The sequence below is a fragment of the Festucalex cinctus genome, chromosome 3 (genome assembly GCF_051991245.1).
Source record: "Festucalex cinctus isolate MCC-2025b chromosome 3, RoL_Fcin_1.0, whole genome shotgun sequence".
NCBI lineage: Eukaryota > Metazoa > Chordata > Actinopteri > Syngnathiformes > Syngnathidae > Festucalex > Festucalex cinctus.
The window spans coordinates 29,284,392-29,302,382 of NC_135413.1; the positions used below are offsets into that span (position 1 = coordinate 29,284,392).

General features: G+C 40.7%; 1 protein-coding gene and 1 non-coding gene across 8 annotated transcripts in view; one reads left to right on the top strand and one right to left on the bottom strand.

Moving 5' to 3' along the window:
- kcnq1.2 (potassium voltage-gated channel, KQT-like subfamily, member 1.2) overlaps positions 1 to 17,991 on the top strand; it is a 165,301-nt gene that overhangs the window by 105,271 nt on the left and 42,039 nt on the right. The window contains exon 20 of one of the 7 annotated variants that reach the window (XM_077517415.1): positions 16,808 to 17,248. The exons of the other annotated variants lie outside the window; for them this stretch is intronic. Within the exon in view, the coding sequence (XP_077373541.1) occupies positions 16,808 to 16,882 (75 nt within the window). The 3' untranslated portion in view covers positions 16,883 to 17,248. Of the gene's footprint in view, positions 1 to 16,807; positions 17,249 to 17,991 lie in introns of those variants that run through there. 7 annotated transcript variants of the gene reach the window in all.
- Positions 5,569 to 5,641, bottom strand: trnat-ugu (transfer RNA threonine (anticodon UGU)). Its single transcript has one exon. It is a non-coding gene; the product is annotated as a tRNA-Thr (tRNA).

The window sequence follows — 17,991 nt, forward strand, 5'->3', positions numbered from 1 at the left end:
TTACTTCATTCTGTCTATAAATAAACACGGTTAATACACAACCTTCTTGCAACCTTTCGTTTACATCATCGGGACGCTACGCAAAAAAAGAAAAGAAAAAAAACAGCTAGGGGAGGTTGGGCGCTGTAACGATGATACATTTAATTTTACTATTTTTTCTTTTTCCTGAAATAGTTCGTCAGTTCCACACGTTTTGCATTGCTCGTGCTGTGTGTCACGTTACCTGTTGGATATTGGCAGTTGAGATTGTCCGCAAGGAACCGATCCTCGAGTTCTTTCATTTCCAGCCAGCACACATTCATTAGCGGATTGTCCATTCCTGTGCAGCTCCCGCACCACCCCCCCGCCTGATTCACTCGTTCGTTAAAGTTTATTTTGTGCCCGAAAAGACCATCTGGCGCCACAACTTTCACATCCAAGGCAGACTTTCCTTCGGTAGGGTTATTTTGTCGTGTTGGATCGAAGCGATAAGGTTTAATCCTTCCGGGTTTGACGCTAGATGCACGGCTGCGTTGCATAGTGCTTCCATAGTGTAGCGTTTACACACTAGTGACGTAAACATCCGGGTTATTTAGTCACGTGTAACAAACATGCCGGCGTTCGATTCATTTTAACATCGGTTTAAAAGTTATTAAATGTACATAAAAAAATAATCACGTCACCAAATTAATTATTGAAAAAGTAGCAACTTTTTGCTGCTAAAAATGGATCAATAAGTAAAGTGTTCCTTTAAGAAATTACTTCCCTTTTCACACAATGACAAAAAAATTATTATTATATGGAGTTATTACTTGTTTTACGTTATTACGTGTTATTACGTGTTTATTAGACTAGTCAGGGTGATCACAACATATTATTGTTAAGAAATTACTTCCCTTTTCACACAATGACAAAAAAAAATATTATATGGAGTTATTACTTCTGAAATTTTCATGGTAGTTAGCATTTATTACATTTTAGAGTTTTGCATTTTAAATGTATTTAATTTTAATTAGTGTCTTCAGAGTGGGTTTGTTACTTTTTATTACCGTAGTTTTTGTTTTTTCGAACATGCTTTGTTTCAGTTTAGTTTGAATTAGTTTAAATTTTTTTTGTTTTTGTTTTAATGCGTGTTTCTCGTGCACGATTAAAAACAACAACAACAAAAAACATCATGGTAGCATCATGTGTAGTTAAAAAAAAGCAATGAAAATGTTATTTTAAAAACATTTAAAAAGCAACCATCCACAAATCAAATACAAGCAGTGTATCTCCCGCCCCCAAACACAGTGTCGCTCTGTGATTGGTCCAAACCATCAGTGGTCGGTGCGGGAGCGGTTCAAGATGTATTCTCCGGAGTTTGTGAACTTACAAATACCGCGAGAATTCATCTTGCAAGAGCAAGGTTAGGGATGTATAGGACGTTATCTAAAATTATCTGTCAGTTTTTTTGTGGAAATTTTATGTATCAAAAGTACTAGTCGTATCTAGGGATGTAACGATAATGTGCAATATCGTGATATTAAAACTGCCACAATATCGTCGTTGTCATGTTCACAATATTTAAAAGCAGCACATCTTGTAAAAAAAAAAAAAAAAAGTCAGTTAATTTCTATTTGTACAGTTTTAGCACCCTCTCGTGGCTAGTTTTTTTTTTAGTGCAATTTAATTTTCATTAGGGATGTTTTGGCCCTTCTATGTTTAAAATCTAAGCACCTCAGTAGGTGTTATTTGAGATTGTAGGTGGTTTATATGCATTGCTGTTATGTACAAAGCACAATATTGTGTTTTTTTTGTTTTTTGTTTTTTTAGTGTGTTTATTTTTATACAATATTTTGACCTTTTTTTAAATTTCGCCAACCTCCCCACAATATCGTGATAATTATCGTATCGTGAGCTTCATATTGTGATAATATCGTATCGTGATGTTTGGATATCGTTACATCCCTAGTTGTATCTGCACTTGGTATCGGTGACTACATAAGAGTTGAGCACTCGTACTGGTATCGGTCTGGAAAAAAAAATGGTATAAAAAATCCCTAGTAAGGGCATTATAGCAAATTGATTGCTCTATTTTCACGTCCCACAAAACAAAAAATTGGCCAAAGATGGCTCGTACTTTAAAAATTCGCGAGTTGGGACACGTGGAAGTCTAACCCAGGACCGAGCAACGTTTGTCCAATGGAAATGGAGCATATTGGATATTTACAGCCAAGAAGAAAGCCTTTAAGTGTCTGCTACAAGACGCGGAGAGATGCTGGACGTGTACGACATGATTTAGATGATAGGCGACTGCAGCCCTGTAATCCTCCATTCAAATGAGAATGCGCAGACTGACAACAACAGACCAAAGGCAGCAGGGGAAACAAACCGAAAGGGGGGGGCGACAAAAGCCAAAAATCAGCCAACGAGTTTGACGATGAGATGAAGAGCGAGCGAGCGCCCAGACACGCAGACTATCCGTCTCGGGCTTGTGGGAATGCGGTAAAGACACAGTCGTGGGCAAGGGCCCGGCTGGGAAATTAGAGAGTGGCGCTTAAGAGAAGGGGAGCCAGAGCCAAAGGCCGTCTGGGAGCTGCCAGGGGCTGCGTCCCCGGCGCATTGCCCCGCCGTGATTTACTGCCAGCCCGCACTCCGGGTTGCACGCTATCGAACGCATCGCGTGCCGTCCCGCATGGACGGCCGCGCGATGCGTGGAGAGCCCCCCCTCTATGACTTGACAAAGACCAGGTCTGCTTCACATAGTCAGAATGTCGGATCCACATGAGTGTGCGGCACAAAAAAACACTGTGTCATGTTTTAGGAAGTGTCAAAAAGTGTGATGTGACGTTGTCGGTCAGGAATGCCCGGAAAACAAAAAAGAGAAAGAAAAAAGAAAGCTGCAAGGGCTTTGACATTCTTCACCTTTCATTTAATAAATGCACTAAAACCAAAAGAGTGTAGGTAAATATAATTTATAGTCAGCAATTGAATATTGTATATGTATATATACAGTGGTCACTTGAGATAGAAGTGTTTTTTAACTCTTTGAGCGCCAAAAACGTTTAATAACGTCTAGTAAAATCACGACGTATGCCTCCATAAACGTTAATTGACGTCAACTACTTTTTCTTTTTTTTTTTTTTTTTTTAAATATATCAGTGGTCAGTGCAACGCCCAAGTGCAGAGGAGTCGGGTCAATGAGTTCTATTGAGTTCTAATTCTAGCAAAAATTGCAGTGAGTTTCTAGGGTCATCAGCATGTGTTAAGCTAAACACTAAACAAATGGTTTTCTACTGTCAATAAAGTTTTGTAAAATTTCAACATAATTTCTCAAGTTTTTTTGTTTTATTTTTAAAAATAAAAAGTGTAGGTAGTTCCCAGTGTCACCATCATTTTTTTTATAAACTGGAAATTTAAATAAATCCATAAATTAAAGTTCATGTGAATGTAGCTAAATTGGCGTTTTCGGCAGGGTTCGTAAAAGTTTTCAAGAGATCTTCGTAGACAGCAAAAAAATTGTCTCAATATGTTGGAAATGTTTTGGTGACAAGTCAAAACCGTCTGTGAGCATCTTACAAATCCTGATAAAAACCCTAAATTTTGCTACGTTCGCAAGTATTCACTGCTCAGTGAGATACCACCTTTATCGATATTCGGATTTGTAAAAATCGGTGCCGATATTCGGCATTTAATAAAACAAACGGTGCCTAACCAGTACTTGCTTGATAGACCGGTTTAATGACCGAAACTTGCAGAGTTTCACTGGACCTTTTGATTTATTTATTTTTTTTTCTGTATGCGACCCAGCAAGTTTCGGTGTACTTGTTTTGAGAGGGCGACAGATAAGACGTGAGACAGCCGGGGTGATCTTGACACGTCCCGTCCATGACTCACCGGCGAGGAAGTGGGAGGCCGGCCGTGTCTGCGCGCCAGTCGGCTTGGATAAGCCCGACAGATAAACAGTCGAAGCTCAGCAGGCGGAGGAGGCAGAAGAGACGAGGGAGGCCACGCCGACCGTCGAGTCTTATCTCCTGGTTCACACCAGGAGGAGGCCCGTCGAGAAGACCAGAGAGGAGCGGCTGGCGTCTGCCAGATAAGGCTCGGAGATAAGATACGCCACTGTGATTTATCTTCTTGTTTTGTTTGGTGTCACATCAACTCACTGAAGGTTTTCACTGTAAATGACACAGACCAGTGGCAGGTCATGAATTTGGTACATTTGCTCTCACCAACCAAACAGGTGGAAAAATGCAGGCGTTATTGTTACGTTTTGGCTAGCTCGACCTATAAGGCAAATCTTAAATCTAATTGGTTAAAGGAGTCCCTTATACTGGAGTTAGGGCTGGGCGATATGGCCAAAAAAGAAAATATCGATTTTTGCAGTCATTCAGGACGATTACGATTTTAATCGATTTTAACCTAATACATCCACCAAATGTCGTGAGTTGGTTCCTCAACCTTTGAGCAACTTTTATGTTTTTTTGTTTTTTTCAATTCTTTATTTCACTCTGTTCCAAGTGTAAATCTTATTCAATTTTGACATGGACGCATCTTCTGCATTGCGACTGGAATTCCCCCAGTACTGGCTTTCCAAGACAGAGGCGGTCATGTACTCATTTGCTCCCAATAACGTATAAATATGTTTTTTTTAATGTTCTAAGTTTCCCAAAGACGTATTTTGACGTTTTTGTTTGTTTGTTTGTTTTTATGCTAGAGCATACAGAAGGCTTTGATTCAGCCTCTCAACTGCAAAGAACGGTTGCAGAAATGGTAGTTATTACACAAACGGCCAGCAGGTGGCAGCAGAGCAAAGGAGATCAACCAGGGCCATCGAGAAAAAAAGCTCAATTACTTACAATTTTGAATAGATTTGTGAAAACTGATGAAACTTAGCTCTCTTCTAATGCTAATTGCTGCAAAACGGAAACAGATAAAAACATACTTTTTTTTCCTGATGAAAGAAGAGACTTTAATCTTTCTTTTGGGGGTCCATGCTTTTGTAGCCATAGAACACAATATTCTGTGGGCCTTGCAAAACCAGTCAAAATCCAGTAAAACAGCTGGCAGCGAACGGGATTGCTTCTGTGAAAATGGCTGCGAGTGAATGAGTTAATTGCACGTTAAAAAAAATTAGTGACGTTAAAGGAACATTAAATTAACTCAAAATTAACGCACTAATTTTGACACCCCTAATTTAAAACAATCCCTAATTTTCAGTTACAGGGAGCCATCCTTTCCTCCAGTCTCGACATACGACATTTTGAGGCATGCATTTTTTATACCAATATTTACTGCAATGATGACAAATGCTGCATTAGCGTACGTTACTGTTAGACTACCTACAAATTTGGGTCATGTGACCCTATTAAGGAAGTGAACTTGCAAACCAATGACCTCCCTTTAATTGTCATACATGTATAATTCAACTCGTCTAAAATTCAGCCGTGGAAAAACAACACATTTCAAAATGTCACGGTTCAGATAACGTATGGATGAAAGTAAACCACTAATGTATACGCCAAATGATGTCAACTTTATGTAAGGATTACTTGTTTTACAACTTGCATACAAATTTGATTAACATCAACGCTGGCGTAAAATGCAGTCAGGCCCCAGCGAGAATTGAACTCGCGACCCCTGGTTTACAAGACCAGTGCTCTAACCACTGAGCTATGAGGCCTCGGTGCTGAGTCATGCTGCCAAGTGGCTTAAATGAAATACCATTACCTCACTTGCGTAAGCTGAACCGGACTGTTGCCAATTGGTGGAAAAAGGTCATTAAAATGTGCGGCCTGGGGTCAGAGGTGAACACAGACGGTCCTTGTAGGGGGTTCGAGAGGTCACTGCCACCAGTCAGCTAAGGAGGGGGTCTTCTCAGCAGACCCTGTGCTTGCCTCACTTTGCACCTTGACATTGGTACCAGGCCTCTTTGCCCAAATCTGCTGCTCAGATGAACAGAAATTCTCCAGTCTCTGAATTAATGCGGTAATGACTGTTAGCCAATGGAGGTGCATCTCTTGCGCGTCACTCAAGCCGTCTCATCGCCGTGCACAACAAGACGCCAGCCACATTCCAGCTCCGATTGTAAATATGACGCACACACGGCGGGCGTGGTCGTGCCGCCGCATTTTTGTTTTGTTTGGGATTCTTTAGAGCGACCCACATACCTTGCCGTCGTTCTATTTTGGGCTTATGACTTTCATGCTGACTTTTCGTAGCCGATGTTAAAAGATTTGGTGGGGGGGGGAATGTTTTTATTTATTTTATGTATTTTATTTATTTTATTTTTATTATTATTGTATTTTATTATTAATGATTTATTTTATTGTATTTTTTATTTTTATCAAAATGGAAGAAAAATTACATTTCCACTCCAGAATTTCTGCCTAAAATGCAACCCATTTTACAGAAGCGTATTGCATTCACTTGGAAAAAAAAAAAAATCCAGATTTTCTTTTTTTTTTTTGGGGGGGTGGGGGGGTGGGGTGGGGGGGTGGGTTGTCTTTGTTTTGTTTTTGTTTTTTGAGTATTTTTTTTTCTGTTTTTTTTTTTATCTTTTTTTACTGAATATTTTTTCTGTCATAAAAAAATATTCAGAAAAACAGGAGAAAAAAATATTCAGACAAATGGGTAAAAACATTATTCAAAAAACAGGAAAAAAATATTCCAAAAAACAGAGCACCAACTTCTTTTTTTCTGAGTATTATTATTATTTTTTTTTTTTACCTCTGAACTCCAAGTGACTATATATATTTAAAAAAATTAAAAAAAAATAAAAAAAAAAGCTCCCCAAAAAATTAGTCAGAAAAACAATATTTTTTTTTTTCCAAGTGAATGCAAAACGCCTCCGTACCATTTATCCAAAACATGACCTGGACACATTATATTTGTTTTATAAAGTGCTGCAGCGGGGCCATGCGTTTGACACCTGAGATTTAGAGTCTAGTTTGTCCTCACTCGCCATCGAGGCTGATTACACCTCCGATTATAACGCCGCAACACAACTCGTATAATCAACGTGAAAGAACCGCAACCCCACTTGGGTTGGCGTCTTCCAATCTCTTTTTTTTCTCTCTCTCTCTTTTCACTCGCTCCTGCAAAAATCACACAACAAATGGGGCCAAAAAGCAGTAAATTAGCTCAGAAACCCAATATGGACTCCACCCTGGAGATTACACAGTCCACTCTGCCAGCGTGCACAGGCCTGGCGTGCCCTCACTGTTCCTTGCCCGCACTTTGCGTGTGTGCGCGTGTGTTTTGTTGCTGTGTTGCACACGCCTGAGCGACTCCAAGTAGCGTGTGTGTGTGTGTGTGTGCGTGTACCTGCACTTTTGTATACATTGTGGCAGAGCGCCAGCTTAACGTGAGCGTGCGTCCCCGTCAGCTGTTGAGCAAAGAATGTGTTATGGCGCAAAGTGTGCCGCGGCTGTTGTCTGACACATGGACACACGCGTCTGCTGTGACGCACCTGTCGGATTCAGTCAGCAGCAGGCACACACGCGCGATGCTGTGTTGTGTGAGTAAGCTTCAATCTTGTGCGTTAGTATGAAATAAAATACACAAAAAACTTATTTAATTCATGCGGAAGCGTAGAGCTGCCAATGTAGGGTAAACATTTTTGGCATATGAAAAAAAAAAAAAAAAAAAAAAAAAAAAATTGGCAAATATGTTCGACCGTATTGAAATATGTTCGAACATACTCGCAAATATGTTCGAACATAGTCACAAATACATTCGGACATACTCGCAAATACGTTCGGACATACTCGCAAATACGTTCAAACATACTCGCAAATACGTTCAAACATACTCGCAAATATGTTCGAACATAGTCGCAAATATGTTCGAACATATTCGCAAATATGTTCGAACATAGTCGCAATACGTTTGAACATACTCGCAAATATATTCGAACATACTCACAAATATGTTCGAACGTACTCACAAATATGTTCGAACATAGTCGCAAATATGTTCGAACATGCTCGCAAATATGTTCGAACATGCTCGCAAATATGTTCGAACGTACTCGCAAATATGTTCGAACATAATCGCAAATATATTCGAACATGCTCACAAATATGTTCGGACATACTCGCACGTTCGAACGTACTTGTAGGCTACATGCTACAAAGTTAGCATACCTTCCCATTATTTGTGCATGTGCGAGTGAAAAAAAATGACAAACCTAAATCATGCACGGCAGACATGATAAATCGTAAAAGTTATGAATAAACACTGTTTTTTGTCTACTTAATTTTCTAATGAATTTGTAATGTGGCCCAAATGCCTAAAAAATGGGGTTTTGTTTTTGTTTTGTTTAGCGACCGTAACAAGTGAACTGCTTTTTTTTGTTTTTGTTTGTTTGTTTGTTTGTTTTTTGTTGATCATATGAATCGCTGTGACAACCGCGATCGACATGGCAAATACCGGGACTGAGGGGACGCGTGGTCACCCTATTATGAAAGCATGAACAAAGTGCGAGCTGACATAACATCAAATACTCATTTTCCCCTGCTACTGATGATGTCACTGGCATTCTATAGCGTGATTGTGAAACCATCGCACTCGGGGAGTGACCGCGCGCGCACGTGCATACGTGCTTGAACATCACGCACAAATCATAAACGTCATGTTGACAAGGACACGACAGTCCACATAGTTTACGACAAGCGGCGTGCACGGCAGGAAAAGGGCCCGCGTTGATTTGGTTTGGGAGATTACAAGCGCGCCCACTTGACCACGCCGCATCCAGCGGGCGGCCACCAGCCAGGCTGCGGGCGCCGAGGCGAGCCTAATAGCTAGCTAGGTCGCTCGCGGGCATGCCGCTGATGAGTCCCAGCCGCGCCGGAGGTGCTGAACGTTTGGCGGTCATCGCCGTGCGCAGTTACACACGCACGCGCGATGACCTATGAGTGGATACGCACACACGTGACATGTTATATGTGACCTTGCTAGTCTAAACATGAAATTCTGATGAATATTACATTTGTGGAATATGAGTTGTTTGTATGTCTTACAGCAAATAAGAAGAGTTATGAAGCAAAATCCAGCCATTTTTATCCATCTCAATGGGGCGGCCATTTTGTCACTTGCTGTCGACTAAAGATGACATCACAGTTGCTCAGGGCTCAGTCGACTGAAGATGACATCAACGGTCTCGGGTAACAACCAATCACAGCTCAGCTTCAGGCAACAGGTGAGCTGTGATTGGTCGTTGCCTGAGCCCTGAGCAACTGTGATGTCATCTTCAGTCGACAGCAAGCGGCATTTTTTAAAAAAATTGCTTTATTTAACAAATTGACATCAAAAGCCATACATGGCAAATATTAAACAATCAATCAACATCACACAACAATCTTACGATAATATTAAAGGAAAAGGGAAGAAAAAATCAAATAAAATAATAATAAAAAATAAAAAATGCCAGGGTTCTTAAACTAAGAAATATTAAAAACACCAAAATGAGAACACAAAATCAAGGTCTTGACAGCCTTCTTATTTTTGTAAGTAGAAATAAAAAAAAAGTAAAAAAAAAAGACTTTACACAAAACTTAGCAAGATAAATTAACAAATTAATCAAATAATATTCGTTTTCAAATGAACTGCCATGGTACAAAAAAAAAAAAAAAAAAACATTCGGTAAGGAAAGCTCAAAATTCCAATAGATATTGTCCAAAATAAATTTGCAAATGTCTCACCTTTGCTTGCGAGCATAAGTACATTTCCAAAACAGATGCACAAGAGTCTCTGATTGGTCACAGAAGGAGCAGTTCAGATCCATATCATAACCAACTTTAACAAAAACAAAAGGATTTCACAGGATAACAACGAAGACACTTCCTTCAGCAAGGGCCAAAATGGCCGCCGCCTGAGATGGATAAAAATGGTTGGATTTTGATTCATATTACACAAATGTAATATTCATCAGAATGTCATGTTTAGACGAGAGAGGGTCACATGTGACATCATTGTCAAGAAATGTTTCAGGTTGACTTCCACTTTAAGTCATTTTCACCCGAGATGACATCATCACGATTGCGCCTCGAACATCTCTCACGACAAAACATTGTGTCAATAGGCGACATTCACACGCTGACGCACAGGAAATGACACATTTTACCTAGCAACAAATACATTCAGTTTACTTATTGCAGCACTTTGTTTTTATTTTAAATTTTATAATTGTCCCACAGAGTTAAAACAATCAAGCTAAATAATTGAAAGATAGTGGAGTTGAGAGTTGAGTTTATCTAATTACATAAATTTACATTTACATAAATTAAAAAAAAAAATGTAATAAAATAAAGCCAATCCCTCATTAGCTTATTATTTTTGACGTATAACAAAATATTTTTTTGACAACTGGACATATTAATGAAGTATATATGTACATATCTTTTTTTTTTTTTTTTTTTTTTTTTTTTTTTTGTAGTGCAGATCTGCTAACTCAAGTCCAAAAGAGGCTGAGTGTGCGTGTGCGGGCGCATGCAGTCACGCTTGTGTGCATGCCGTATCACAAGATGTAGTGTGACGGGCTTGGAAGGGGAAACGCTGACACGCGAACGCACGCACACATCAAGCCTCTTACGCAATAATAGGGGAACAGAGCATAAGGAGAAGTAAACCTCTTAGCCGCATGTGGACGGAATTAATTCACGATTATATCTGGCGCTAGCGTGGACATTTAAGTGTGGTTAAAAAAAAACATTGTATTGTGTTAAAAGTTTCATTCGCATTGCGTTGTAAAAAATTCTCTGTGATGACAATTGGCCTCTTTGTGTACTGCATATCATATTTACCATTTCGTCATATTTTTCTAGTGAAATGTCCCATACTGACTGGAATGTATGTAATGTAATGTAAGGGTGGAGTCACGAAAAGACAGGAAATACAGAAACGTATTAAAAACTCACGCTTGGAAAAAAAACACAGGAATTTGGGCATTTTCGTTTCAGGGCCATTTTGGTGAATTCCAAGACGAACGAGTCCTTGAGAGTTGTGATGGCTCGCCACCAAGTCTGAACCACGTCTCTCTGGACAGACAAATCGAAATAGGAAGGATTTGGAGTTTTTCTTTATACGATGAGGCTTGTTATGGCGCCCGACAGGCTCAGAGAAGCTTCAATGATGTCACATGATGTCACGTACTTTAAGCAGTTGCTCCAATAGTAAAGAAATCTTTACGTCTTGACCAAGTTAGAGTGAATGAGGAAACAGGGTAAATTGCTTTTTAATCTCGACCATAGTTATGTTGTATAATCTGGGTGGTAATTTCCATTTTCAACAGGCATTTGGATTCAGAAATCGACCTGGTGGAAATTCAGACTTAGCGTGATCATTGAGAGACTCATTTACTTTTCTCTTACTCGGATTAATGTTACACAGACGTGATCTGCTGATGCTGAAATGGTTAGCGTGCGTTTAGCGGCGATGTTAGCTAGCAAGCTAGCTGTTATGTGTTGCTGAATTACTCAAAAGAAAGACAAACCCAGCTAAACATTTTGTACATATCTGTGAGAAAATGGCCGCCACAAACCAAATAATGGAGGTTTTTGTCCCCAGTTTGTCCCCTTTGAAGTGGCGACTATGCCTTACTGTGCAACTGGTTATGACATCCACTCAATTTATCCTCCTCACCCAATTGAAAGAAATAGTAAAATGCCAAATCCTTTTTGGATCTAACTTTCTGCCACCCAGGAAGTGCAATGTTGTCCATTGCGTACTAACATTAAGAAATGGTCACCAAATTGTACTTCGATATACGAAACAGTTGTAAATGGCAAAGTTTTTGATCTGTGATCATACTAAAGGGGTGTGTCTTCGCATAAACTTTTGATGTCTCGCCATAAACAAAAAAAACTCAAAAACAGAGCTCCACAAAGTCGGATCTTGATCAAACCAGGTTGTTGGTAATGAAAGTAGCGTTCGTGCTGAGATCCAGACGTCAACATGTCGGGATGTAGTTATGACATGAGCAAAACCTATGCTTAGGAAAAGTGCAGACAAGTTGACCGTTTTTCTTTTTAAAGTCCGTTTCAGGGCCCTTTTGGTCATTTGCAGGCGTTCTTCCAAGACGAGCCAGTTTTGATGGATTGCTACCAATTGGCAATCAAGCTTTAACGCCAAGTACCAACCTAAAAACAAAAATACTTCACTCTAAGTACATGACCAACGTGAACTCAAGCAGTCACAGCGCCATCTAGTGGCGACAGGAACTAATGTTCAGGTGTCATATATTAATCTTGCATTCATGCTTCAAGGGAGTTGATCTGATTATGATTCAATTCTGACAGAGTCTTCAATCGGACGGATGAGCTGAGACGGTTTCATCTGCGAACGCGAGCGGTCTAAACAGGACTTGGTTGTTGAACCATCCAACTGCCGCGCTCGGGTCTCCTCGAAATGCGATCCTGCGGCTCAAAAGTGGAAACAAGCGACGCCTCTGCCATCAGCCACGCGAGAGACGCGATCTGCACCGCTGGCTGCCGCGCTCGTAAAAAACTTTTACACGCCACATAAAATCCATAAATATGATACGCTAGTGGAGGCGAGATTAAAACCTCATCCAAATCGAATGCCTTTGGTTACGTATTAAAGCCACGCTGGAGGCACTGGAGCGGCTACATTCACCTGCAGATTTTTATCTTTCATCTCGTCAAGTAACGGCTTTGAACATTTCGAGGGGGAACAGCTGAAAGATAACTAATCAACTACTCATAACTGCTAATCTTATCTTTGACTGGGGACACAGTAGGCCCTTTTATTGCGTTTTCAAAATTGTAACTCATTGACTAGCACGACTCGAGCCTGAAGAAAACAGGAGCTTCGATGTATTATTTACCTGCATGCTGGAATTATGTCACTGTATGCATTTGGACGGATTGTGTAATAATCGTCCGTGTGCGCAACCGGATGATGAAACCCGGCCTAAAAATTCACACATTTCCTACTAAAACGGACATAACAATCAAATCCCAAATGCGAGTGACGCCTCGCACAAATGCGTTGCTTTGTTTACGCCACAAAACAACCGTCCGTAGCGCAGTGGGGGGATAAACACATCATTGTGCAGTAAAACCGGATGACGCCATGTCATCTTTACAGCACAGGCCCCCAATTAGACATCCCTCTAAATCTTTCAAGCCCGTGTCATTATGTTTTGTGTCATTGCCCGGGTCCTGCGCTGTAATCAGCGCTTTTGGCCCGCCGCTCATTTAGGCCTCACGCGATTTTCCCGTGGTCGCGAAGGTGGGAAGCAGTGCAGGAGCTGTCACTGTGGGTGTGAAGTGTCTTTGGCGGTCGATAACTAGCGTTAAAGCGAAGACTTGTGGAAAAACTAACCAGCTATTCTGTGAAATGGTTAATTACGACGCTTCCCTGAAAAAAAATGACTTTGATTTGATAGCACTTTTTATGAATATTTTTGCATTTACAGTGTCGGCCATTTTGGACAGCACGCTTTAGCCCACATTAGGAGTGGCAACTCCCCACCGCCTCGCCCCCTACATGGTATCGTTAAATGTTGCATGCACTCGCAAACAGTTTTTTTGGTGGCAAACAGTTTCTCTTGTCATGTCAATTTTTTTTTTTTACAAAATGTCTTTATCTGCAGATGAATGCATACAGCTACATAAGAATATACCGAAATCCATCAAAGATTGCATCATTTTTCCATCAGTTGCAAATAGCCGACAGTCCAAGTCTGTCTTTGTATAGGACCTGTTGCACTTTTTGTCCCGCTTGTGTGTTTGCATACCGGTGCGTCTACACTTTGCATATCAATAGACGGCAGTTCCTGCAAAATGTTCCCATAAAGCAGTGCTGGTTAGCCGGTTCCATTCACAGCTTTCTAAGGACGAGAGTGCCCCCCCAACCCCCCACTCCCCTCCCGCGTTCATGAATGGGCTGTAATTACAGCTTGATGGAAAACACTAATGTGGCTCGTAAAAAAAAAAAAAAACAGGACACTTAAGACTGTTACGATTCCTCTTTCCAGGAGACAAAGCCAAGAATATATAGCGCGCACATGCGGCGCTTGCAAGTCAACAAGGGCTTCCGAGCGACAAGCACCGACGCCGTCAATCCCGACTCGTGTTTGTTGTCTTTGCTCCTTAAAAACCATAAGTGCGCCCCTCCCACCCTTTGTACTGAAGCTAATTTGAAAAGCCACCATGAAAGGAGCGCCTGCCCATCGTTGCCATAAATCTGTCCAGCATTAGGAGACAGTAAGGGTTTCATTAGTTTAGCATGTCCTGGGCCATTTTTTTGCCTTCATGACATCCACAATTTCAGGTTTTCCATGTTTTTACATGGATGATCTTGAAATCAAATTTCAAAGCTTTGATGGTTACTATAGATGTGATGGTGTATTGTGTGCTATCTATCTATCTATCCATCCATCTATCCATGTACCCATGTATCCATGTATCTATCTATCTATCTATCTATCTAGCTAGCTAGCTAGCTAGAAGCTAGCTAGCTAGCCATATGTCTGTCTATTTAGTCTTTATCAAAAAGTCAGGAGAAGCTAAAATCGAGTCATTTCACTATTTTCCTGAGTACTCTAGCTAGCAGCTAGCTAGCTAGCAGCTAGCTAGCCATATGCCTGTCTATTTTGTCTTTATCAAAAAGTCAGGAGAAGCTAAAATCGAGTCATTTCACTATTTTCCTTAGAACTCAAGCCATATCCACCATTTATTTTTTGATGTCTTATTTCTTTTTTCTTTTCTTTTTTTTTTTAATAAGCACAAAGTAGCCTAATGATAAGTAGGATTTAACATATGCTTTTTTTTTTCTTTTTTTTTTTTTTATGTAACTCATTGACTTGAGTTCCATATACTTTGGGAGGCGACCAGTAAATATGTTAAATGTAAATGTATTTTTTAATTAATGAATCTAATTTCATTATAAAAATTTTTTTTATCAACCTATTATTTAATGACATAAATGAACAAATAAAAAGATGAAAACGTGGCTATAAATTGATGGTCATACTTTATGCAACACTCAGGATTAGGGTTAAAAAAAAAAAAAACTTGTCGATGCAGAGAAAAAATATTTTGTCTATGTCATTTTTGAGCAAAATGGCCCAGGGCGTAACGGCTAAAAGTCAGAGCCTCTTTGGGTGATTTGTCAAACTCCAGGTTGTACGGTGCCATGACTGCTCGAGGGCATGTGCATTTTTCATTTTCCAAGTCCTGAAAAATCTCCAGTGACACCGTTGACCCGAATTAGTCACAAGGTGGACTCAGTTGTCGCGAGCTTTCAACATCTGTGTTTGCTGAGCGCAAAAATCCGGCAATGTCAATAAAAGTGGAGTTGGCCCAGAGATGTCTGGGCGAATAAAGTCAAGCTAAACAGGCTAAACAGAGCAGAACATGGAAAATAACAGCTTATGTGTGTGTTGTGTGTGTGCGTGCGTGTGTGGTTGGCCGGCCATTCCCGTCCGGATCCACCGCACTCTCGCTGACAGCTCTGCCTGACTCACTGTTCCCATGGAGTGCGCGGGGCTGACTCGTCTTCCCGCCACCGCTGACCTCCGCCCGCTCTTTTGTTTGGAAAGATGGGCGCATTATTTTTATGCACTTGCGCTTAAATACGCCCTGCACCGAGGGTAATGAGTGTGCCTCGCTCCGGGGGCACAGCCTTGGAGGCCTTCCCGATCCCGCCGGCGCGGCCGAGTCGCCGGAGCAATTGGGTTGGATGCGACAAACAAAGACGAGCTTGTTAGGGGCTCACGATCAGGCGGACGGTGATTATAATTCTGTTGACTCATTAGGAGAGAAAAGAACAGAGAGTGAGAGACAAGGAAGTGGCATTTGACGTGGCTGTGGTTTGTCATTTCTCTGCATGAATGGGTGGGAATCTGTTGGTGCATGCAATATATGGCGCCAACTATTTGCCGCATATTTTCTCATGGCCTACGCAGTGGCATCGTGCTTCTGGTTCGCACTCATCTTTGTGGAGATGTAATAGAACAGTGGTGCCACAATTTCTCATTGAGATCAAGGAGATTTTGTATTAATAGTTACATTCTGCCTAATTTATGCAGCGTGGGTTCAGTTCCCACTCCGTTAAAGAGAAAGCGCAGCAATATAACAGTAATAGTGTCAACTGTCGTAATAATTATGAAAATGCAAGAAATGTCATTTGTATAGCATATCTATCTATCTATCTATCTATCTATCTATCTATCTATCTATCTATCTATCTATCTATCTATCTATCTATCTATCTATCTATCTATCTATCTATCTATCTATCTATCTATCTATCTATCTATCCATCTAGCTAGCTTGCTAGCTTGGTAGCTATCTAGCTAGCTAGCTTCCTACTGTTTGATAGATAGTTAGCTACCCAGCTAGATAGATAGATAGAAAGATAGATAGTGTTTGATAGATAGTTAGCTACTGTAGCTAGATAGATAGATAGATAATGTTTAATAGATAGTTAGCTGCTGTAGCTAGCTAGTTAACGACCGTCTAACCGTCTGTCTTGCTGTCTATCTAATCTATATATTTCTTTTCCCTTACAGTATCTTACATTTGAAAACCCTAATCACCGCCCTGGTTACTTATGCTTTTACTATGTAAAAACTATGACTGTATACTAGATTTGCCTATGTTTTTTTTTTTTTGGCCAATTCTAGCCTGCAGGCTTTGATTTTGACACCTTTACTTGAAATTGTCTGTCGCGATAAATGTGAGCGTGACTGCTTGTTTTTGTCAGTATGTGTAGAGAGATTGGTCGTGACTGGCGACCAGTCCAGGGTGAGCCCTGCCTCTTTTCGGACTCCGCAGAGATACCCTCCAGTTTATTTTGTTGTTTTTTTCTGCCATCCCAGTCCCCCGTAGCCTCATTCCCCGCAGTATCGCATTCCTCTCAGGCTGTCCATCACTGGCACGAGGCCTCCGCTTAGCAGCAGCGAAAGTCCTCGGGGTCAGCCCATAATGGAGCAAAATGCAGCTCATTATCCTGATAAGGAGAGCGTGGGGTGCTGCCCGACCGGCTGAATGGCGGTCACGCAGCCCCTGACAGGTAGGCCGAGCGGGGACGCGCGCGGGACGGCTATCTGATGGAGCCGGCTGCCGGATCCGGTTGCAGCGGCCTGCTGGTCCACGCGGCGCGAAGGCAGGGAAGGAAAACTGCATGCGGCTCACTCAGAATGAAACATGACGTGTTGGGAATATCACTCGCTGCAGGCGTACGCTCTCGAAAATTATAATTGGACAATTAAATGACTATAAATTCAAATGTTTTTTGTAAGTAAATGATTGCCTGTCTTATGTTCCCTGCTTTTTGATTGGGGTTGGGTTGATTTACGTTGCTCAGATTTTTTTTTAATTCGCACCCCTTCACTTGTCGTTTAGGTTTAATGCATGAGTGAGATACTAATTAAAGTTACATAAATCTGTCAAACTGGACTGTTTTATTTATTACACAGCTGATTTCCATGAAACGTTGTACAGTTTACATTTGGTGCAGATCCAGAACCATTGCAGACATCGTTGTAAATTGATGCTTAACAAATTGGGGAAATAATCTAATTGGGATTTTCACAACTACATTTTTTTTCTTTTGTTTTATTTTCCAACAGTACATAACGAATGGTGTTGTATGACCAACACAAATTTCGAGCAGTGATTTTTAACCCGGGTTCCATTGAGTCGTTCTCATTGTTTTGGTGAAGGTCACCGTGATGACACATCCTGGTGGGCCATCATTTCTTTATTATTTTCATCCCTTCATTCTGACTCTTGTCGAGCAAAAAAAAAAAAAAAAAAAAAAAAGTGGCCGGACGTATATGTACAATATGATTTCACATTTATGGTAAAAAGGAACATATGGTGTTCCACAAGGTTCAAGTCTGAGGCCTCTGCTGTTTTCATTGTATCTGCTAAAAATTGCTTAATCATCGCTGATATTTTTACTGTGCTACAAAGGTTTTTTTTGTTTTTGTTTTTGTTTTTTTGCATGCCAGCTCCTCCCTTAAGGAATGTATTGAACATATTGTTGTCACTATCGAAT